At 41.7% G+C, this 24,483-nt stretch overlaps 1 protein-coding gene across 3 annotated transcripts; it reads right to left on the bottom strand.

The window, feature by feature from the left end:
* Window positions 1–251: 251 nt before the first annotated feature.
* Window positions 252–24,451, bottom strand: NOL8 (nucleolar protein 8). Of its 3 annotated transcripts, none has more exons than XM_059716051.1 (17): window positions 24,371–24,451; window positions 21,998–22,185; window positions 21,750–21,812; window positions 21,065–21,143; window positions 19,713–19,860; window positions 19,284–19,354; window positions 16,965–18,909; window positions 16,552–16,668; window positions 15,308–15,427; window positions 14,888–14,972; window positions 14,120–14,261; window positions 11,900–11,983; window positions 5,300–5,574; window positions 4,460–4,580; window positions 2,005–2,075; window positions 1,303–1,385; window positions 252–957 (listed from the first exon to the last, which is right to left on the bottom strand). In XM_059716051.1, the coding sequence occupies exons 2-17, from the start codon at window positions 22,134–22,136 to the stop codon at window positions 904–906; spliced, it is 3,597 nt and encodes a 1,198-aa protein (XP_059572034.1). In that variant the 5' UTR covers window positions 22,137–22,185; window positions 24,371–24,451; the 3' UTR covers window positions 252–903. The 3 variants fall into 3 exon arrangements, with proteins under 3 accessions (XP_059572034.1, XP_059572035.1, XP_059572036.1); XM_059716052.1 differs by lacking the exon at window positions 24,371–24,451 and adding an exon at window positions 22,462–22,596; XM_059716053.1 differs by lacking the exons at window positions 21,065–21,143; window positions 21,750–21,812; window positions 21,998–22,185; window positions 24,371–24,451 and adding an exon at window positions 20,411–20,477.
* Between the last annotated feature and the right edge of the window lie 32 nt (window positions 24,452–24,483).

Here is a 24,483-nt window from a genome sequence, read left to right on the forward strand (position 1 = left end):
TATCATTGACACCATTTAGCTCAGTAAGAAACTAGGAATTATAACAAAATCATGCATCTATAAGAAGATTGCACTGACATATGTCACAAAGTCTTCTACTTGTATTAAATGGTACTATAAGAAAGCCATTAATTTCTCAAAACCATATATGCTCTGCTTTAGCTAAGGCAGTTAACAATGCATGTTCTATGGGAACAGAAATATGACCTTGTACATAGTTTCACCTCTCAACAGAAAATATGCTGTACTAATAACATTTTTCTAAAGTTTTATTTGTGTCATACCTATATAAATGGAAAAGCAGGTTTTATGCAAAGAATTAGAAATATGTAATTCCATAAATATTTTAAACATTTTTATAAACTTACTGTATATTTTTACTTTGAAAGTTACAGAAAAATCTTTCGAATAGTCGCAAAGGAGTATCAAAGAAGGACCTGTTCTAAGCTCAGAACATGTTTCATAAGGTGCTGAAAGTCTCCTAGTTCCCATTCAGGTCAAAGCTGTCTTTGTTCAGCCTCCTTGAAGTACCTGAACCTGAGTGCAACTCAGAACTTTCTATATTGCATTGCACGCTGAGGCGGCTCTGAAAAATATGACATTTAAATAACATATTCAAAGAAGAAAAAGAAAAAAAAGGGGCAAAGTAAAACTACCCCTCAACATTACTAAGAGTTATCCCCACAGAGCAACAAATATTCATTTTCACAGTTAAAATGGCATATATATAGACTTATCTGTTCATAACTTGAAAACTTTCCAACAGGTTTTTTTCAGTTTAGCTGAAATATTTTTCCTTTTTAAAAAGTTCTGAAATAATTGAACTTTGCAGCCACATATTTTTCTGTAATTTTATAGTTTCATGAAGAAAAAAAAGATGGCTGTCAGGGTTTAAAAATACATTTATTGTTTCGATTTAACTTTCCTTCTTGCATCTTTATGTTTCTTCCGGCATTCCTAGAAATATTAAGAGTTTTAAAAATAGTATTATTTAAGAGTTTATAAACCCAAAACCTGATCTTTTAAATCAGCTTTATTTTTATAGTTAAAAAGAAGTTAGGTGATTTATGCTTCCACAGAACTATCAACACTTTAAGTGACTGGACAACAAAAAGTTAGAGACAAACCTACAATATATATTTTAATAAATTCACATGGGTCTTTGTCCTTGGGATTATATTAAGTCATTTTAAGGGCTCAAATGATTTTTTTTTTTTAATTCAAATTAACAAATCAGGGAACCCCTCTTCCCACGATGCTATGTTCTACACCTGTTGGTATATAATAGCTTTATTTACTTACCTGAAGTAATAACCTACGCCTGTTTTCCCAGTTATCTTTGTTTTCATGGAGATCTGATAATCTGAAGAACAGCTTCGGACCCTCTACACAGATACATTAGAATAATGGTGATCCATGTTAAACAACTTCAATGGCTTTCATCACTATAAGTTTCAGTTACTAATATTATCTGATTTATTACTTCTTGGGGAAGTCAGAATATGCTTGTATTATTGTCCAGAGACTACAAATACAAAATTGCAAATTCACATACTTATATTATCCCTTGTCATTGTAGGAATAGTGAGCAATTGCCTAATATTACCATTGAGATAAGAGAAGAGTAAGAATAAGTGAAAACCCACAGATAAGTTTGAAAGTATCTAAAATACTCAGAGAGCTACGTCAACTGTTTTTTTTTTCTTTTTTGCCATTAAAGGAGTGATAGAGAAATCACATTAAAATATGGTTTTTACCCCTCAGTTTAAGTGGGAATAAACAAGGACTCTGAAGCTGAACCATGTAGCCTCTGTCCTCACGACTCTCCATATTTTCTGTTGGGAAGTGTTAATGAGTTTCATATTATTGATAAATGGGAAAAACTTTGAATTTTGTCATGACCTGATTAATGCTAGAATTGGAAGGCATGAATAGTTGAGCTAATATTTGTCATTACTAAGTACCAATGTCTTGTAGGAAACATTTAGATAGGTTCAGTTTTACCTCTTAGTCTATCATCATCTTTGGAAAAGAAGAAAAACTTATTAGTTGCCTTCTGTGAGGAAGACTGAGCACTGAAAAAAAAGACAGAAATTTTAGTCACAAACTCTACTATGCCAGCAGAACAGCCAAAACAGTGAATTAAAATACAACCAAAAAACCCACTCTTGAGCCATTTAAAGCTGCCTTACTCTGACATCAGTGGTGCCAAAGATGCAGCCCATGAAGCCCCATCATCTGGCCCCAGTGCTGGCCTTGGGTCTCAAGCTGACCCACAGATCACACAGCTGGCTGGCCCTGCATGCAAGGCCTGGGACGTGTGCCCACTCTAGGACCCAAACTGCATGTAGCATCTGCCTGGGACCAGTTTGGGACCCCGCCTCTCTCTCACCTGGCTGAAGCAGATGCCACATGCAGATTGTTTCCAACCAGCCTGAACAGACGCTGAATCCAGCATGTGGGAGGGGAGAGCTGTGTTAATGGGCCTGATTTGGCACAGGGACTAGCCTCATACTGTTCACCCCACAGGGCCAGATGAGTTAGACAGCCCTGCTATACATAAATTAACTTATTACAACAATTTTGCAATAGGAAAGCCAAAAATATAAAACTTCAGGGTGATTTGCTTACCAGTGAGTGGTATATAAAATTGATTGTTAGACAAGATACATATTATGTAAATATCTGTGTGGCCAGAAGTTTTTAGTGTTAAAGCTGTGGTAAGTTTTAAGGCACACAAAAGGAAGGGCTAGGGTTGGACCTTACAGACCAATTGATTTACAGGCTTTTGCAGGAAACAATCTACTTTGACAGATTCTATAACTAGACTGTCAAAAATAAAAATAATTACAAAGAAAGGAAAGGGACAGGGGGAGGCAACATTGCTAAAAGAGATAATAAATGGATTAGATTAATCAACATGATTATGAGTTAACCTAGGTGTCCTACCAGATGTTAACACCTAGCTTAGGTAATGCGTTAAGAATCACCAACATGGTATCATAGAAATCATAGAAAATTAGCGCTGGAAGGGACCTCTGGTGGTCATCTACTCCAACTTCCTGCTCAAAGCAAGACCATCCTCAACTTGATCATCCCAGCCAAAGTTTTGTCTAGCTGGGTCTTGAAAGCCTCCAACAATAAAGATTCCACCACTTCTCTGGGTAACCTGTTCCAGTGTTTTACTACCCTCCTAGTGAGAAAATTCTTCCTAATATCTAACCTAAAAACTTCCTTTGCTGCAATTTGAGACAGTTGCTCCTTGTTCTGTCATCTGTCACCATTGAGAACAGTCTAGTTCCATTCTCTTTCAAACCTCCCTTCAGGTTCTTGCAGGCTGCTATTAAATCCCCTCTCAGTCTTCTCTTTTCCAAACTAAATAAGCCCAGTTCCCTCAGCCTCTCCTCATAAATCATGTGCCCCAGCCCCTGAACTATTTTTGTTGCCCTCTGATAGACTCTCTCCAATTGGTCCACATCCTTTCTGTAGTCAGGGGCCCAAACCTGAACACAGTACTCCAGATATGGCCTCACCAGTGCTGAACAGAAGGAAAGAATCACTTCCCTTGACCTGCTGGCAATACACCTAGCAATGCAGCCCAGGATGCCATTAGCCTTCTTGGCAAGATAGGCACACTGTTGGCTCATATTCAGCTTATTGTCCACTGTAAACCTCAGGTCCTTTTCTGCAGAGCTGCTACCCAGTCTGACAGCCTCCAGCCTGTACTGGTGCATGGGACTGTTCAGTCCTCTAAGTGCAGAACTTTGTACTTGTCCTTGCTGAACCTCATGAGATTCCTTTTGGCCCAATCATCCAATTTGTTTAGGTCACTCTGAATCCTAGCGCTACCCTCCAGCATACCTACTACCACCCCTAGCTTGGTGTCATCTGCAAACTTGCTGAGGGTGCACTCTATGCTATCTTTTAGGTCGTTGATGAAGACATTGAAGAAAACCCTTGGGGCACTCCATTTGATACCGGCTACCAACTGGACATCAAGCCATTGACTACTACCCTCTGAGCCCGATGCTCCAGCCAATTTTCTATCCACCTATGGAAGCTAATGCTTCTTTGGAAGCCATTGGTATCTGAGGTGCCACTCTGCCCTACCTTCTGCCTGACTTCAGACAAACCTATCTAACCACCTGTGTTTAGGTGTGCAAGTGAGGTTTTCAGCAATAGTTACATAGCAGAAAACATTTAGAAGGCAGGAAGCCAGGTTTCACTTCCAGCCTTTGATCAAACATACCAGGCACTATATTAAAAATCCTGCCTGTTTTTTTAATGCACATCTATTCATAGTGAGGTGAGCAATAAAAAAAAATCTTTTTTCTGAAGGAGACATTAGTAGTTGAAAGCTATGTAATAAAAAAGCTCTGTCCTAGTTTAGACTACCACTATCAAAATTCCATTAATTTTAAGTACTATTTAATGACTACAAAGTATAATTCAGATTTACATTTCTTTGTCGTTTTCATTTTTTGATGCTTCTGTCTCATCTTCAGAGCTGCTGTCCTGGAAATGTGGGTCCTCTTGCCATACAAACCTTGCAGGTCTTATTGTTTCAACTGCATAGGGTTCTGCAATAAGCACCACCAAAAAATATAGTTATTTTCCTGATGTGCCAGTTGAAACTTATTAGATAAAGAATTAAATTTGATTTCAAAGCAATACTGTGGTTTCAAGCAGCTTAGCAAAGCTCCCCAAGAATTGTTTTGTGGTGTACCTGTCAAGCAGGTATACATATACCTATCTTCCTAGGCTTTACATTTCTATTCGGAAAATTCATAGTCAGTATCAACATGGTTTAGGGAGGGTACCTGTATCTGATCAGAGTTTTTCTTACTAAGAGAAAGTTTGGCCAGAGTACCAGCAGGCATTTGAAGCCCTCCCTTATTCTAGAGAAGGTCTGTGCTTATGCAGTGTTCCCAACCCTTACTGGAGGAACAGGACAAGAAACCAACTCATTTCCCCATTTGATAATTCAAAAACACTATCAAGAGCCAATGGGAGAAATGATCAATTTTACATAGAAAACAGTTATTTAAATACAGATTGTAGGAAATGCCTGCAAAGATCAACATAGCAAAATCAACATTTATTGCTTTAAACTTTACTGATATCTAAGCAGTAGTTTATTTTTTGACAGCATGAAAATGATTTTCCATCTAGAACCTGCATATTTTCTTTCATTTTCATTTCGTGCCCAAAAGCTTGACTAACACCTCACCCAACTATACAGCTGGTTCATTTAAATAATTGCCCAAGAAACCCTGCTTCTCACAGATTCTTGCCACACCTTCTTTCACTGCAGACTTGTCCATATCCACACCAAAAAAGGAAAATGTAAAGCCACCAGATTCTTCTTCTGCATTGCTTAACATCTGCTGGTCAAATACAGTTGATTCTTCCACACCATCTTCTTTGTCCCAGGGTGTTACTTCATTTTTTTCAGCTATAGGTTTTGTAGAGCCAAACATTCTTTTTAAATCCACAGCAACATCATAATATATTTCTTTGGAAACTTCAGGCAATTTCTCAGACTCTTCCCTTTTCTTCTTTCTTTTAGCTTTACTGGAGTTACATTTTAAAGGACAATTAGAATACACACATTCGAAAGACTTTTTTTTTTTTTTTTTTGCTTAATCACACCTCATCAGATTAAAAGATACAACCTTGAAAGATTATATTATGTTACTGATAACAGAACTCCTATGAAGTGAATTACCTGAATGTGTTAGCAAGTCATTTGTTTTCCAGTATTCTTATTTTCCCAGTAATTCCAGCTTTTAGTAAAGAAACAACTGAAACTTTGAAGTATACTATGCCTGTAGTATCAGTTGGGGCTAATCTTCACCTACTCCCTCCCATGCAATTAAGTGATATGACAGGTATCATAGAATCTGTCTGGATAGAAATCCCAGGTTTCAATAGCAATAAAGTATGTCTGGTGATAGAATACGGACCCCCAGAACCAGGAAGGCAGCAGCAAACTAGAATTTCTCAGGGAGATAAGAGAGGCTACAACAGCAGAAAACACACTAATAATGGGTGGCTTCAATTATCCACAAAAAGACTGGGTTAATCTAATGTCAAGTTAGGAAGGATGAAGAGACTAGATTTCTTGCCGTTATAAAAGACTGCTTCCTGAAGCAATTAGTTCTGGAACCTAAAAGAGGAGAAAGGCCATTCTTGACCTAGTCCTTAGTACTGCACAGGATTCAGTGCGAAGGGCAAGTGTTAAAGAGCCGCTCTGCAATAGTGACCACAATACAATTGGGTTTGACATCCATGTTACACCTCAGCTCTGTATTCTGGGGCAACCCTGGCACAGGATGCAGTCTGTCTGACTCACAAAGGACTCCACCCCCCCTCCCTCCCCTCCTCTACATAAACGAAATTGATTAAGATGCAGTGAGAGACGCACCTAAAACTCTCCAGATAAGGGTGATAAGAGTGAACAACTGCCCTCGGTCTCATCTGCATCTGAGATGGAACCAGGTGACCATTCATTTACATGAGAGATGGAAAACAGAAAGCCTGAAGCAGAGACTGCAGTGAATTCTGGGACCAGAGAAGCAGGAGAGCGCTGCATGATGGGGAATCTGTGCTTCCAATGTTAATCAACCCATGCTCACACACACCCAGCTCAGCATTTATCAGACCAGTTCTAATCTGGATTTGCTAAGGACTTCCCCCCCCAGGCGCGCGCGCACGCGCACACACACACACACACACACACACACACACACACACACACACACACACACACACACACACACACACACACACACACACACACACACACACACACACACACACACACACCCCCTCTAAGTTTAATAGGCATCTCGGGCCGTACATTCCCCAGTCCCACTATGGGAGGCCTATTTAAACTTGATTGACTAAAACTCGGTTGCCGGGTTAGGGAATGCTGAGGCAAGAGACCGAGTCAGAGGGGGTATGGGCAACATTTGAACAATGGTTAAGGGTTCATCACAGCATCCAGCCTGCTGGAGCCCTAATCCCAGGTGTTGTCGTATCTTTCCCGAGACGACTGGTGGAAGTCCTCTCCACAAAAGGTTATAAGCACCCCAATAATTGCTTTAATCTGGAAAAGTCATGCTAAGCTGAGGCTTGTGCACAAGTAAAAATCCCAAATCCTGATGCTGCAAGCTATCTATTGTTCCTGAAGAAACCATGAGATATCCCATCAGTATATCTGCCATCCATAGGAATTTCAAGCTGGCTCCCAAGTATTTGGGTTACTCCCTAATCTTAAGTGTTTCCTGATTCCTGATTCAATCAGTTTCCCGAGATGGTCCAAACCACATAACCCCTTGTCGATAGAAAAGACAATGATTTACACTACTGAGGGTGCTTCAAAGCAGCTGAACTGAGGGTATAAAAATCTGTAAGTGTGTGTGCTTAAAAAAGGAGAAAGAGAAAGAAAAAGAAGAAGCAGGAAGAAAGAGGGAGAAAAGGAAAGAAGAAGAAAACTCCTGTGCTGACACCATCCCCTGTCATTCTTGGGACGCTGGAAGAACAGATCATCTCTCTCTTCAAGGACTGTGCCACGGACTGTGCCTGTCAGCTTTGCAGCCTGCGTACCGTGGACTAGGTGAGATTCCCAGAGTTCTCTCTCGTCTGTCTAGGCATAAACTTCTGAACCTGCACTGTATTAGTTAAGCTTGAGCTAAGTTTCCCCAAATACTTAGTGAAACCAGAATATTATTGTCATTGTTTGTGTTTGTTTTTCTTTTGCATGTCTATTACTACTAGTACTATTATATATTTCATATGCTTAGCAATAAATAACTTTTATAGTCAAACTGGTAGTAATTGGGTATATTTTTCCTTCTCTGCTTCTTTTTCCTCCTGTGCTCTGCAGCAACGCTTCTTTTACCTATGCTAAAGATCCCTGTGAAGCCTAAATTATTGTGGGGTCTGCTCATCAAGAGGCCAAAGATTGGGACGTGCTGAGTTTGAAACACATAAGGGGATCAGCTTGTACAGGCTGATTGACCCAGTTTGACTCAGACGTGCCCTTATGAACTGAATGCTGGCCCATGAGGGTGTCAGCTGGACACCCAGCCAGATTCAGAGGGATTCTGTTTACCTGTGTGCTTGTGTCTGGCTGCATTTTATTGTTGCTCTTATGAACTGATTCTTGGCATATGAGGGTGTCAGCCTGACCATGCTGATCAGCCCGGCCAGGTCAGGCGTGTCACGTTAGTGTGTGTGTGTTTGTGTGTATGACTGATTTGGTGACTGGAGGAACCCAGTCCCATTGAGATTGAGTCCTGCAATATAGCTCCACTGGGGGTGAGGGCTTGCAGAAGGGAGAAATATAGCTCCATATAGTAACACAAGCAGCACATTGACAGAATCACCAAGACCCTAGAAACTATCCCTAATAAATGAGCACACTCCTAAGTAATGGGCAAATTTGGTAACATCCATAGAGAAGGGGAGATGAGAAAAAAGAAATCTACCACAGTAGCCTTTGACCTCAGCCAGGTCGGACCGTTCCAGGACGTTCCTGGCCGAGATACAGGACCTCCACTTAACCCAGGAGGTGCACAGTCCCACCAGAGGAAATGCCGTTGGACCTGGCCCTGGCCACAGGCAATGATCTGGTAAGGGGGCTCCAGGTCCTTGACCACCTGGGTGATAGCGATCATCGCTTGCTGGAATTCATCATCCAGCGCAGGGTGTCAAGGGCCTGCAGCAAGGCAGTAGCCCTAGACTTCAAGAGGGCCAACTTCAACGAGTTGAGGAGACTGGTGGGAGAGGCGCTGGGGTTCTCGAGGGCAGGGGAACTCAGTGCCCAAGATGAGTGGTTGTTGCTTAAGGAGACGATACTCGGGGCCCAAGGGGTGACAATCCCAACAAGAAGCAAGGGGGGCGAGAGTGCCCAAAAGCCTCCCTGGCTCACCAAGGATGTCTGGGAGTGCCTGGTTGCCAAAAAGGCGGCATACACCCGGTGGAAGGGGGGGGAGCTATCTCCACTGCTCGGGCCTGTAGGGGGGCTGTTAGAAAAGCTAAGGTGGACATAGAGCTAGGACTAGCATCCAAGATCAAAGATAATAAAAAGTCCTTTTTCAAATATATAGGGAGGATGAAGAAGGCACCAGGAAATGTGGGGCCCCTGCAAGATGCGCTGGGCAATCTGGTGGTTGTGCCAGAGGAGAAGGCAGACATCTTTAACAAATTCTTCACCTCCATTTTCTTGTGCAGGGACTGGGACTTCCCCACCGTGTTTCAAGACGAGCTCAAGGGGAACGCCTCAAGACCTAAGGTTGAGGAGGACCGGGTTAGAGTGCTTCTGGAGGGGCTGGACGTGTTCAAGTCAGCAGGTCCAGATGCTCTCCACCCCAGGGTGTTGAGGGAGCTAGCAGGGGTTATTGCTGGGCCCTTGGCATGGCTTTACGAGTGCTTGTGGTGCTTGGGCCAGGTGCCAGATGACTGGAAGATAGCCAGTGTAGTCCCCATCTTTAAGAAAGGGAGGAGGGAGGACCCGGGCAACTATAGGCCCATCACTCTTAACTCAATCCTGGGGAAACTCTTTGAGAAGATCATCAAGGAGCACAGCTGTGATGGGCCGGCATCGGGGATGATGCTCAGGGGCAACCAACACGGTTTCATTAGGGGCAGGTCATGTCAGACCAACCTAATTGCCTTTTACGATCAGGTCACAAAAGCATTGGATGCAGGTGTCGCCGTGGATGTAGTCTTTCTGGACTTCAGCAAGGCCTTTGACACCATCTCCCACGCCATCCTCATTAAAAAACTAGGCGACTGTGGCATTGATGCCTACACAGTCAGATGGATTGCTAATTGGCTGAAGGGTCGTACTAAGAGGGGGGTGGTGGAGGGGTCATATTCAACCTGGGGGAAGTGGGCAGCGGAGTCCCCCAGGGCTCGGTCCTTGGGCCTGCACTGTTCAATTTATTTATCAGCGATTTGGATGACGGGGTGAAAAGCAACCTGTTCAAATTTGCTGATGATACCGAAATTTGGGGTGAGGTGGGCATGCTTGTAGGGCGGGAAAGACTGCAGAAAGACCTGGATAGGTTGCAAGGGTGGGCTAACAAAAGCAGGATGCGTTTCAATACGGACAAGTGCAGGGTGCTGCACTTGGGCAGTAGTAACCAGCAGCACACTTATAAGATGGGAAACTCCCTTCCTGAGAGCATGGAGGCAGAAAGGGATCTTGGAGTCATCACTGACTACAAGATGAACATGGGCCGACAACGCAAGGTCACAGTCGGGAGGGCTAGCCGGACCCTATCGTGGATCCACAGGTGCATCAAGTAGGGCCAAGGAAGTGATCCTCCGCCTCTACGTGACACTGGTCAGGCCGCAGCTGGAGTACTGTGTCCAGTTCTGGGCACCCCACTTCAAGAGGGATGTGGACGACACTGAAAGGGTCCAGAGGAGGGCCACCCGCATGATCCAGGGACAGCAGGGCAGACCCTACATGAGAGGCTACGAAACCTGAACCTGTTCAGCCTTCACAAGAAAAGGCTGAGGGGGGACCTTGTGACCGTCTATAAACTCACTAGGGGGGACCAGAAGGGTTTGGGGGAGATCTTGTTTCCCCTAGCGCCCCCCCAGGATAAAAAGGAATAACAGCCACAAGTTGTTGGAGATTAGGTTCAGATTAGACATCTGTAGGAACTACTTCACAGTTAGGGTGGCTAGGATCTGGAACCAACTTCCAAGGGAAGTGGTGCTGGCTCCTACCCTGGGGGTCTTTAAGAAGCGGCTTGATGCCTACCTGACTGGGGTCATTTGAGCCCAGTTTTCCTCCTGCCCAGGCAGGGGGTCGGACTTGAAGATCTACAAGGTCCCTTCTGACCCTACTTCTATGATTCTATGATTAAAAAGGGAGACAACACCAAAACAAGGAAGCTAGTTAGACAGAAATTTAAAGGGGCTCCTCTGGAGGTCAAGAACTTGCAAACAGCATGGGAACTGCCTAAGAACAACGAATAGGTAGGGACCTACTTAAATCACAGTGAGACTAAACAATTTTTACACGTTGGTTGGGGCATAAAGAGCCAATTTTGTGGATATTTCCTGGATGTGTTCCACCAGCCATGCTCCTTGGTGCTGATGGGCAGCGAGGCCCCAGTGGGGGGAAGAGGAACAAGGGGGTGGCCACCATCTTGTCTGCTGCCCTTTGTGTCATCCTACCAGCTGGCACTCCCCAACCTCCCACCCCGATGCTGGGCTGGGAGGCCAGGCCTGGGCAGTGAGGAGCACTGGCTTTTAATTAAGTTTTTTCTTAAGTTGATTTCACAGACAATCCTGGATTTTGTGGTTACACTCTACAAGTTACGTTTAAAGTACGATTAACCAGTTAATCGCGCCTTAGTATGTGACTCAGCTACATGTTCAACAAATTAATGGCATGATAAAACAAGCAGTAAGTTATTTCACAAAAAATGTGTATTAACTCAATAGCTTGTCCCCAGCTGAGGGACCCCAGCCACAGGGGCGCACTACCCTCAGTCAGCCCTGAAGCTGACAAGGCTCCCAGTGGTGACAGCACTCCTGGCATTGCTCCGACTGTGTGCCTTGTCAGGTGCGGGGCTTGCGGTGGGAAGAACACTGCCTCTGCTGTGAGGCACGTCAGGTGTGGGGCTTGTGGGCAGGGGGAACAGAGGAAAATGCCGGCACTGCTGTGAGCACCAACAGCTGCTGGGCTCGCAGTCACGGCAGCCAGTGAAGGGGGAGCTCAGGAGCGTGATCCCGGGCTCCCCCTGCACTGGCAATAAGGCATGATGGGATCTAATGCATGATCCCACAACTGCACCTCCTGTCATTCATATCTGGCTTTGATGTGAAACTGTGTGGATTGCATGTTAGATCCCACCACGTCTTTACCTACCTTTCTTTTTCTGAAGTTCCTAGAGCTCTTTCAAACACTGCATGATCCTGCCTTGTTGGGTCATAGCGCAGGGTATTAATATCTCTGTATAAGTAAAAAAAAAAGTGAGGACATCACAAAATAATGCACAAATTATTATATAATGCTGTGAGGATATATATAAATTTAAGTGTAATGTAGTTGATATATGTATTATTAAATGTTTCAGCTTGGCTTACTCTAAATTCATAACCAGACTCATATTTGCTTTTAGATAGAAAGAGCCCAATTGGCATTCTGAAAGCAGAATAAGAAGTCTGGACAAGAAATATTTACTAAATTTATGTACTAAAATAATTCAAGGTAAAACACCCCTTCAAGTTGTTGCTTATGCAACAATAAAGAGTTAATGCATACATACATTAGGGATTAAACTCAGTGTCTGGGTATGGACAGAGATGGTGTAGCCAAAAGTTCTGATTTATCTTCTTAAGTATCCAAGATGGAACATTTTTTAGCCTTTAAAAATTGAAAATTATTTACATTATTTGCATTAAAGTTAATGCAGTCCAAACTTTAGATTTAGAGAAAGGCACTCTCAAGGCAAAACCCAATCTTGGTTAAGGGAAATACATAACCATATATTCTTTACCCAATACAGGATTCTTTTTTGATTTAAAAAGGAGTTAATGTTGTTATTATAGAATAGTCAATTTGACAAAATAGGTAGGTTTGACTCCAGGGGCTGCAGAAATGGCTTCCATTTTGCCTGGTGAAAAAAGATTCACATGGTTACAAGACCAGCATTGGGACACAATACTGATCAGGTGAGTAATGAACAAAATAGATCACTAACAGATGTGATTATTAAAAATATACAGTTGCTTTTTACCTCTTCACACTACTCATAATAACCAACCTTGTATTACCAAAGGTACTACCTGAATGTTCACTGCGCTTACAAAGAGTGGCATCCACAGCCTAAATTAGTACATCTCTTGAACTAACACGTCATCATCTGACAAGCAGCATTAAACACGAGAAGCGCGGATATAGTTTACTCCTTATTACACTAAAGCCCCTTCTACACATTACAGGTATTAAAGAATTAATTGGTTAATTGTGCAATTATCTTGAGACCAGCTACATGTGCAAAGTATTCATCACATGGTAAAAAGCTCCAGCCAGCTATAAAGTAAGACCTTGAAAATGTGTACTAACTTTATAACTGGTTACTATCAAGCTTTAAAATGTGTATGTATAGCAGGGTCACCCCTGTAACTAGGAGCCCCATCAGCTGATGGGGCTCCCAGATGCAGGGGTACACCGTGCCCAGCTGCGGCTGAGGAGACTCCCAGCTCCAGCAGCTGTTGATTCTGGGTCCTGGCAACTGTGGATATTGTGGGGCAGGACCCCAGCCTCAGGCGTGCATGGGGTATCCCTGTAGCTGGGAATCCCTCAACTGAGGGGGCTTGCAGTCCTTCCTTTTTGCTGGTGCAGGGAGAGCCTGGGAATCAGGCTCCCCCTGCACCAGCAATAAGCTGTGATGGGATTTAATGCATGGCCCCACAATCCCACCTCCTGCCAAGCAGGTGTAGACTATGGATTGTACCTTAGATTCCATTGCACCTTTACCTTTAATGTGTAGAGGGGCCCTAAAGCTTTCCATCTGTAGAAAGGTCAGTTTGCACACGTGTGTGGTATGTCTGAAATAAAGCTTCACTGTAAAAATAAATCTGGTCCCCATTAAAGCAACCACTTTAAACTTTAAGGTTCTAATAAACATCTCCATTTTAGGGTAGAAAAATTCATTTTCATGTGATCCAGAAAAGTAGCTCTCCAATCTCCAGGCATGAAAATCTAGTTGCCTGACTCACTACCAAGGCTACCTTTAATTAGTTACTTTGAGTTTTTCTCCTTCACTTTGGAGGGAAAATAAAGAGGTTAAAATAAGGAAGCATACTCTGGAGAGAAACTCATTAGGGAACAATTAATCTGCAGGCTGTATCTTATTAAACTACGAGAATTTATGGATAATAAGATAAGTAATATCATCACCAGAATGCAAGGTGAGCCTTGATTTTCTCTCTGTTCTGTCACCTTTCTCCTCATTAAATCACTAATGACACAATTCAATGTCACACTAGGACAGAAAACCTGAAGTAATGCAACACAGAAGAAAACAAAGACAAGTAAGCCTTGCTCTAGGTTCAGTTTTTCCTGCTAAAGCATGAGACATACTTAAATTTCTTAGCATTTGTTGCCACTTTGCTTGGTTTAGAATGTAGGTTGACATGAAGGAGACTTCTCAGTATCTGCAGATTTTTCTTTTTCTCTGCAGCAAGTTCTTCTTCTTCATCTATATTCACTTTTTGTGCCTCTCCTAGGGAAAAAAATCCAGTGTGGGAAAAAGAGAAAAGTCATTTTAAGCTTTACAAAAAGCCTACACCCATTATTTCTTTTTGGCCCTTCTACATGTTACAGGTATCATACAATTAATTGGTTAATTGCACAATTAGCTTAAGACCAGCTACATGTGCAAAGTACTGATCACACGATAAAAAGCTCCAACCAGCTATAAAGTTAGACCTCAAAAACATGTACTAGCTTTACAGCTGGTAACAACTTTATAGCTGGCATTACTGAGCTTTAATTTGCATGTGTAGCAGTCTCCCCTGCAGCTGGGAGCCCCGTCATCTGACAGGACTCTCAGCTGCAGGGGTGCACCATGCCCAGTATGAAATCTTGGGCTTGGGGGATCATGGCTGCTGTGATCCCCAAGGCTCAGAGGGTTCATGAAACCCCCAGGCCCATATGCACCACAGAGTCCCCACAATCGTGTGGCGTGGCACAGCCAGGACTAAGAATTCCATCATATGCAGGACTCTTGGTCGTGGCTGTGTGGGCCCCCAAGGCTGGAAGCCCCCTCAGCAAAGGGCTTTTCATACAAGTTTTTTATTGCACTACATTTTGTAAGAGCAACCATCAGAAAATAAGAAAAATATTTACCTTCCTCTTCACTGTCAGTTTCAAGGAACTGAGCATCCATACGAAATCGCTCATCTGTGCCAAAGCGTGACTGTAAATGCATGAGCTACATCCAAAGGAATTAAAAAGATTTTAAGACTGATAGAACACTATCTTAAGACACGTAATGACATTTTATAAACTTGAATCATTGCCGTTTAAAGCCAATAAGCTTTACTGTTGCAGGTTTTGTTCCAAAAATCATCTTTTAATTGAGTAAATTCTCAGGGGAGAACTTCCAGCCCTAATGACTATGAAGTCTATGAAACATACATTATTTTCTCTATTTACAAGGTCTTCCGCAATAAGTATGCTAACAATATTGTATTGAAAAAATAATTTTGATGTGCTTAGTTTCGAGGATTTAAGAAAGTGCTGATCATTTTAAATAGGTTCGCTAACCTTCTCACCGGATTTGCCTTCAAACTGGGGCTTAATTTTGAATCTATTATTGTCTTCCTCTGCTTCATTTTGCTCATCCTCACTGCTCTCAAACAGCTTCACACGCACAGCCTCTGGGGACTTACATGGTTAAAAAGAAAAAGCAAACACAAAAGGTAAAAGCTTTAACTAAGTAATTTTGCAAAAATATCAACTATCCACTTAATTTATGACTTCCAACCACATCTGAAAACCAACAGTCTTCCATGTTACGATATTCATTGTCTACTGAATACTGTACCTGAAGCCTGGTGTCTGTACATATGAACCCTTGTAAAAAATACTTTTCAATTAATTGTGTGTTCTTAGACTCCACTCAAAATAATTGTTCGACTGCTGTGATCACTTAAATGCAGAAGCACAACATTTCTGTACACAGTAAATCTCAAGTTTTGTAGTGGCTGTTGGTTTCTCAGAAAATGTGTTTTTGTATTTTACAAAGTTTTATTTGGAGAAGGAACTTCAAAAACAGTTTTAATAAACAACTTCCAATTACAGGACTCATTTTACAACATGAAAGTTAGTTTCAATGCAGTGAAAACCACTTGACTAGTATAATTGACAAGTAACATAAAAAATAAAGAAAAATGTAATGGTCTATAAGTGCCATTCTCAGCCTAAGCAACAAAGAATTTTGAGAAACCTGAAGCATTTTGCCCCCATAAAATTATGACTTTCCAATGATGGAAAAACAGTGCAGAGTAAAGATATTGGTGTAATAAAGAAAACAAAACAAAAACGAAGTCAACCTGAGAACAGAGGACAGGAAGCAGTAGTGCCATGGAAGACATTTTTTTATTTAACCAAAAGTGAAAAGCGAGAGTTCTCTATAATACCCATATATGGAAACCCCTCAGTCTGAGCATAACATGGGAACACTCCATCAATTTATACTAGTTCAGTTTCCTAGAAAACAATCTTCCATTTTCTAAAGAGATACCTGAAGTATTTGTATGTCCTGTCAAACACTAAATTCACAAGTTCTCTACCATATGTATCACTTGTCCTTTGACCTCTATTTTTGCCCCCTAACAATTAGGATAGTATTCAAGATCTGATATTAAGTACCTGAAATAATTTGGTGATCATCTTGATGTTGCTCTTCATCATTACAAATTTCCTTGGAATACATACCATAGCAAGTTATGTGGGGAATGTGAATAATCTCTCTGAAACTGGATTGCACCTGTTTTTATGCTACTCACATTTTTAAGCACATTTCCTAGAGTCACTTCTTCCTTAGACCTTTTGCATACCACAGCTTCACCTTCCCCATCTGAATCGAATACAATGTGTTTAGTTTTGCTTGCTGACTGGTTATCCTGTATTAAAACAAGCATTGTTATATTTAAACTTGTCTAATAATGGTTACATCATATTTTCAATAGTGATGACTTGAAAACAATCTCTTAATTTTTCTACTTCAGTACCCCACAAATGTCTTATTTCATAGACCCAATCTGAAAAGAGCTTGGCAATGGGCAAAGATGACAGATGCTTTTCCCAAATACAATACATAACAGAAAATCTTAAGAGAAAATATACTAGATATATTTATTAAATATTTCTTCTTTCAGTATTGCTTACTAATCAGAGACAAGTTAAAGAGTACAATTACCAGGCTTGAGAATGCCCCTTGAATAAGTTTCTTCTGTAACTCTCTCTCTTTGTGTCTCTCTTGTAGAGCTGCCAGTCTCTTTTGATTATCCTGCAGTTGTTTCTCCTTTTTATCTAATTCACTCCATATATTAACAGGATCACAGAGTTCTTTTGTGTCTTGCAGATTTTTCATGTCTTCACATTCTTGAGCCATACAGGCTGAAAATTCTGTGTTTGTATCAGTCTTTGGGTCCTCTGAAAGAGATTCTGAGCTATTCAAATCAAATTTAACGCACATCTCTGTGACCAACTCATTGCTATCCATATCTTTGCTTTTCTCCTCACTTCCATCAGTCCTCATAATGGTACCATCCTCACTTTCTTCTCTTTTTACTATCTGATCTTCTTTCCATGAACTCAAGTAAGTATTATTGCCTACTGGAAGTGGATTGCAAATAGGCTTTTCACTTTTACCTGCTGCGTATAGGGAACCTGACACACTCTCAGACTTGTTACAGATAATATTCTGCATCTTTTCCACATTTCTGCTTAGAGGTGGACATGATACGCAACTACTAGACTGTCTAGAGCAGGACTCTTTCCCATAGGAACAGTAAGGTTTTGAAGCCTTTTCTGCATATCTTGCCCTGAAATTAAGACTTTCCTTGGTCAACTCCTCAAACGGCTCATTTTCACACAGGGATCCTATTCCTCGAAAGGGCTGATATTTCAAACCCGAAGTATTTTTCATTGGTTTCATTTCTTCAGGACTCTCCTCGCCCTCTAAAATGGCAGCAACTATATCTTCAGGATTAATCTTATTTTTAACTGAAGGGGCAATTTCATAAATGATGTTGTTAATAATATCACTTTTACACTGACCAATACTCAATTTACTTTCTGTATTTTCTTCTGAAATCTCAGTACTTATAGTGGCCAAGTCTTTTAAGTCATCTAATGTAAGATCCAGGTGGTAACAGTTTTGCATTAAGTTTTCATAAAAAGAATCAGATTCAGATTCATTTGCTTCAGACTCTGAATGCAAGTTCTCATTGCTACTAGACTTAGATTTGCTGTCAGTTACGGTGTCTTGCAGTGCGGCAGGTCTAGATTTTGCCATTTTTTCAGGTACTGTTCTTTTGATATTCTTTCTGTTTCTCTTATCTGGTGACACAACAGAAGGATCATTTACAGACTCAACATTTTCATTACTCAAGAGTGAATCCTTAATATAATCCTTTTCTACTTTCATCTGTTTAGATTCTTTTAGCACTTTAGTCTTCACATTACCTTGATCTAAAGTTTTATTTACTGCAATAATTTCATCTGTATCTGCTGAATTATAATCATCATTTTCAGTGGTTTCTCTCACTCTATTGCTCTGTTTACTGACTTTCCTCATGACATCTGGAGTGCTTAAAGACCAATGAGTATTATATTTCAGCTCAAAATTATGCCCGACAACTTCCAAATGGTTATTTTCAGAAACAATATTGGTCTTGGTTTTCTCCATTTGCTTTTCTCTCCTTATCAATGCTTCAATCTCTTCTTCTGAATCAAGATCATCATAAGAAATGCTAGGCATACTTCTGTGAGACACAACACCTGAGACCAAGCTCTTATGCGGAAACAATTCTTTTCTTTTTGTGTCACTAAGAGTAGGACTCTGAAATAATTCAGTTAAACTTGAAAATGATGTTTTGCCCATCTTTAGGTTTGCTTTCTTCAGTTGTAATTGGCAACCTGAATACTGAAGCGATGCTTTATTTAAGTCCTCATTACCCTCATTTCTCAGTTTTTTGGAGGGCTTTTTAGTTTTATGATAGTCTCCTTGTCGTTTCTTGGTCAAGCTATCACCTCCCTCTTCCAAATACCAAGTAAGTCTGGATACGGGAACCATTTCAGTCAAGTCTTGCTCCAGTTTTCTAAGGTTATGGCAATATTTTGAGGGGTCATATTTCATGATGTTATAGCCCAAGTTAAGGACAAAAAGTTATTTTTAGCAAGCAGGCTTTCTATCTTCAGCATAAATTCAAAAGAAGAGTGATTTTCAAAACTATGTTCACTGAAAATATTTAAAAAGTTGCTCACAGTCAGCACACCTAATGCACGTTTATTTCAAAACTAAGGTACAGTTACTCAGTAATAAAACAAAATATCATTCTCAGTAATAAAAACATTCTTAAACAAAAATCTCTTGTCCTCCAGTAAGGACAGCAAAGAAGAATGGCATTGTTTTTATGAGGCAGGGTAACCTTACAGGCTAACTAAATCAGAGATGCATAAGCTTTCATGAGCAGAAGCTTACTCAATGTTTACAAAAGCAGTAGGAAAGGATATTTTTTTTTGGTGTTGACTCTTAAGATGAAGAACAGGTAAAACTCTTCCAAATTTGCTAACCACCCAGTTCTGCAAGAAAAAAAAAAAAAAAGTTATCACAGTGAAAAAATAATGGGAATTCAACACATCACAAACACCATAGTTATCTGGAAAATACTGAAGTGTAAAGCCTTTGGTGATAGGAACTGTAAATAAAAGAACCTGTTACTAATTAGCCTGTTGTTCAATTAAGTAACTTTTTTTTTTTTTTTTTACATTGGATAACTTCATTCATTTCCTTTAGAAATAAAAGGTAGCAACTTAAATATAACAATTCTCATATTTCTGTGTATAATCCCCCCCCAAAATGGTGAGACCATGATAAAGCTAAGTAATACTTTGCCTGTTCTAGTTGACTTAAATCACAAGAAGAGATACCTTACCATACCTTATGATCTGGTACTTCTGTTCCTGGCACTGCTTTCATGTGAAAATCTACAACTCCAGCTTTCTTCAGCGATTCCATTAGATTTGTTTTGCTATCTGCATGAGGCTGTTCTTTCTTCAGCTTTGCTGCTTCTCTTTCCTGTGCCAATCTGTATCAAAGTACATGGTTTAATCTCACTACAACACAGAAGGAAAACACAAAAGCTGGCTACTTCTGTAAAATCATAATTAGCAGTGGATGTCTCCAAATTTTCATTCATGGGTAGCTTGTCAAAAACACTTAACAGGAACTAGAACTCCCATGTCCCTCACTCCCTGAAAACACAAATAAAGGGGCAAAAATTCACCCAACTAATTTATTAAAAGAACAACAAACTTATTGCACCTGCTGTACTACCAAAGATAGCAGCCTCATTAATTTCAATAAAAGCTAAAATAGAAGAATGACAATGCAACAAATGACATAAAGCAAAAGATGCATTGTAGACAAGTGCAAAATGGGCAAAATTCAAGGGCTACATAAAAGTAGCCATGCTATTAAAATCTTTTTAGAAGACTATATGTGCATACAATGTGAAAGCAACATCCAGCCTTGAGTTCATTACTAAGAAATTCTCCTTAATTAGGATCACCTGAAAACAACCTGTTAAGGTCACTACTGCAGTATTTTATGAATTTAAAGAAAATTATTCAGGCCACCTTTAAAAGTCATGAATAGAAGTCTACTGAACTTGAGGCAATTGGCAGGTGATCTCAAGTGCAAATTGCGGGGCTGGCTGCCATTTTCATGGGTGAAGTGTGGCTGGGCCCCCTCCCCTCCATGCCTCTGACTGGTTGTGATGGCTGTCCATCGTATGGCCCCGCCCCTCCCCACCCAGGTTGCAAGGGCTGTTATGTGGCCCCCACCCCTCATCACCCACTGGTTACAAGGGCTGTCTGTCATGCGGCCCTGCCCTTTGCTGCCAATTGCTGGTAAGGGGCAGGGCCATATGATCAACAACACTTGCTGCCAATCAGCAGTGAGGGGTGAGGGCAACAGCCATCTTGCTATGCCAGTAGCCTCCCTACTTTCCCCACCTGATGGGCTGCCCAGTCAGGCTGCAATAACCACAGCAACTGCTGGCTACCAAAGAGGAGCCAGCATTTTATATTCAGTAAGGTTCCCCCTCCCCAGAAGCCTATGCTTTTTTGTGGTGCCTGCCCAAAATTGTGGTTTTGGTAGGTCCCTAGTTATAGCTCCTCAAAAGATATTAGTTAACTAGCACTTAATTCTAGTAAAACAAAGTATGCTTGTGGATATTATCCCAAAATATAAGGAACCAGCTATAGCCTACACTTGTATATTAACTTTACCTGTGCAAGAAGCTCTCTTTTGCCAGTTCAATTTGTAGTGTTCCACCTTTCCATTTTGTTTTATTTAAAATTGACATACCTGGGAAAATAAGAATTAGAAAAGAAGCAACTGTTAACTATTTGCATAAATATTTAAGGCATGTTTTAATAATGCCATTTTAGTGACTACCTTCAGCAATTCTAGACTAATTCTATGACTGCACTAATATTGCCTGTAAGAGACAAGAAAAAGATTTTCTACATTCAAAGCCTGTACTGACTTCCATTAAGTTAGTCAGAGATGAACCAACAAAGAAAAATTTAGAAATCTTCAAGATTTAGAACTTCAAATCATGATCTTAAAAAAAAAAAGCAAAAAAAACAAAAGCACAGGCACTATAACATATAACAGTGAGATCCGTTACTTCATATATTGTCTTCAGTTAAATCTGAAGTCCAAAAGAACTAAGAGAAACAAGTTCAGAATAAAAGGTACAGATGAGGGAGAAAAAGAAGTCTTTTTCCCCAATAACAGTATGATCACACTGTTTATTCATAAACTTAGTCTCACTACAGATTTACATTACATAGGAGTTGCAGTTTTTCAACATGCCTAGGATGAAAATGTGCCAGAAGAGAGCCAAGTCCAGGGTTAGCATCCAATTTCTGTTCAGAAATTAAGGACAAAAGTAACTTGTATACTTACATTTTTTAAGATCTGATTCTGAAATGCTGATGTTGATGTAAGCAAAGCTTTTCATAGGGTTCCCTGCTCAATGATAATTAGAAACACTTTGTTATTTTTGTATAAATCGCGTTTTTAGTTTTAAATTGAAACATACATTCTATAGGTATTCTTCTGAAGAAAAAGTAGTTTTGAAATAGCAGCTATATTTTCCATTACCAAATGAGGTAAAGAATAGTTGTACTTTATGGGATAAGTGAAATTATTACCCTGCTCGTCTTTCCTGGTAAGGATTTCTACATCTGTAACTTCGCCAAACTTGCTGAATCTTTCCTGCAGTTCACCCTCAGAGACTGTATGGCCAAGTCCTCCAACATACAAACGCTTTAATATTTTTTTCCCCTCCATATTAAGAATTCAGACTGTTTCATCTATGATGCATCCTTTTTTAGTTTTTCTGGAAAAGAAGATTATAGTTCAGTATTAACAACTGTTATAACTCAGGACTAAGCTGTACCTGTGATCTCACTCCAAGGCTCTGTCTAATGATGATAGTTAAGGCTGACCTTAAAGCCCACCCCTACCAGTCTTCTATACCAAATATACCTACGCTTGATTCTGAGTGGCAATCCAGCCTAACTTTGGAAGCTCTGTTGAACTTCCAGGTATAAGAGTAACTTCCCTGCCAAAAACCTTAACCTCCCTGTTTCTGTAGTGAGAATTTAGAACTTACCCAGACAGTCCAACAGCAACAATTCCACAATTTCCTGCAGCTTTCTCCTCAAACTCCAGCACTCCACTTCCTTTCACCACTGTCTAGAGTAGCTCATAGATTAATTCCCATAAGGGCTCTGATTTGCAATTAAGTAACATAATGTGGTATGTGTTACAAGACACAAAAGATGGGGGAAAGCTGCAACAATAGGAATATTCAATATTATAATCTTTTCCTTCTCCTCCTCCTCAGCTAGGCATTCACAAGAATGGGACCCAAGGCCAAGAACATATTTAAGAGTCTCAGACGGATATACCAAAAGGTTAAGGACTGGCTGGCAGAAGTCCAGGAATGCCACGTGCTTTGCGCTCTCCTTAAGGACCTTGACAATGTGTCTACTACTGTTCCAGAAACCAAATTTTCGGTTCCCCATGACCATTTTTCTAGTTGTACTTCAGTTTTACACTTTGTTTTGATAATTCAGAAACAGATTTTATCATTATCAGTTAGCTGGTGCAAGTGCCTCAATCTTGTTCTTGGGGTGCACCAATTAAGATTTTTTGGGCCAATGCTGATGACCGATTATTAATGAACCATATTGGCAGAAACCAATCCAACTGCCGATATGCAGCTGGGCATATGCACTGGGCTCTTCCTGGAAGGGGGGTTGAACTAGGGCAGCACTTGGGGCAGGCTATGGCACTGGGAGGAGGGCTATGGCGAATTATAGGGTGGCTGCAGCCCACCCCATAAGACCTCCCTCCCAGCACTGCCACCACCTGCCCCGAGTGCAGTCCTGGCTCAACTCTGCTGCCAGGAAGAGCCCAGTGTCACACCACACCCCAGTCCAGAGCAGCAGCCCACCCTCACCCTGTGCACAGACTCAAGGGGCACATGCCCTCCATGCCTCCCCTAGTGAGTAGACAGTGGCAGGAGCTGCCCCCCTGCTCCACACGAACCGCTTGTGGTTGTCCCCGGTTTGGCTAGGCAGCACTTGCTCCTTCCCCCCTCCCTCCCTCACTGAGGGGACCTCGATTTGCCCCTTGCCACGCCCTTTCCCATCATACGCTGCTGTCCGAAGTGCCAGGCTAGCTTGATACAGCTGTCATGGGAGTAATGTTATCAGGAGGGAATAAGCTAGATATGAAATGTCTGACCTACTTCAAATCCTGCTGTCCTACACCTCCCCAGGACTTTATAAATTGCTGTTGATAAAACTGCCTGTGTGGTCTACTCAGTGGTGCAGAACCAGGGAACACTACACCTGAGGTTATTATGATCACTGTTCCTTCGGGGGCAAACTGTACATATGTCTGCCAAAAGCTGCAGTTATGATGTTTCAGTTTCCCAGAAATCAAGGCTGGAACAAACCTTTCAATCATCTAATCTGACCACTTAGTACATTATACATCATTAGATCCTGCGATAAACGCATCACTCTGTCGCAGTACTGGGTACCGGACAGTAAGAGAGCAGACTTTTGTGGCCATGTGGGAAAAGGCAAATTATTTCTGTAACACTAGGGGCAGCATAAGCATGGTTTGGACACTTTGTCTTAAGTATGAGCTTCAGCTTCTACAGCACAAGAAAGCCCAAAAGGACAAGGACAGAATGAGCCCCGGGCTTGTACCCGAGCCTGCAAAAGCCCAGCCCTGAAAGGGAGAAGGGGGTCACAGCCAAGGCTCGGGGGCGCTGGCGACGCCGGGCAGCGACCGGCCTCTACCCACTGAGGAGCCGAGCTCAGCCTCCGGCTGCCGCGCAGCCCGGCTGGACACCGCTCCACTCGCAGAAGCCGCTCCACAAAGGGGCCAACCCCACCCCGAGCAGCAGTAGCCCCGGTAGGACAAAGACGCAGGTCTGACCCGGCCGCGGGACAAGGCACTCACGGCACCAGCGAGGCAAAGCCTGCCCGGCACCCCCGACTCACCCGAGGCCCGACTCCCCGCTCACTGCCTCGCGGTGCGACACAACCCGCCTTCCCCCAGCCTCTTCCGGCCCCGCCCCGCCCCGCGGTTCCCGGCAGGCTGGGCAAGCCCGGCG

The sequence above is a fragment of the Alligator mississippiensis genome, chromosome 12, assembly GCF_030867095.1.
Source record: "Alligator mississippiensis isolate rAllMis1 chromosome 12, rAllMis1, whole genome shotgun sequence".
In the NCBI taxonomy this organism is placed as follows: Eukaryota; Metazoa; Chordata; order Crocodylia; family Alligatoridae; genus Alligator; species Alligator mississippiensis.

Bases quoted from the DNA above. Each gene is read 5' to 3' on its own strand.
- NOL8 (XM_059716051.1), bottom strand. From the start codon at position 22,136: ATGGAGGGGAAAAAAATATTAAAGCGTTTGTATGTTGGAGGACTTGGC. The intron at 15,428-16,551 runs GTGAGTAGCATA...TAACCATGTAAG, and splicing joins TAGGAAATGTGCTTAAAAAT to TCCCCAGAGGCTGTGCGTGT. The intron at 2,076-4,459 runs GTAAATCTGAAT...CTTTTTTTTCAG, and splicing joins AATGAAAACGACAAAGAAAT to TGCTCAGTCTTCCTCACAGA.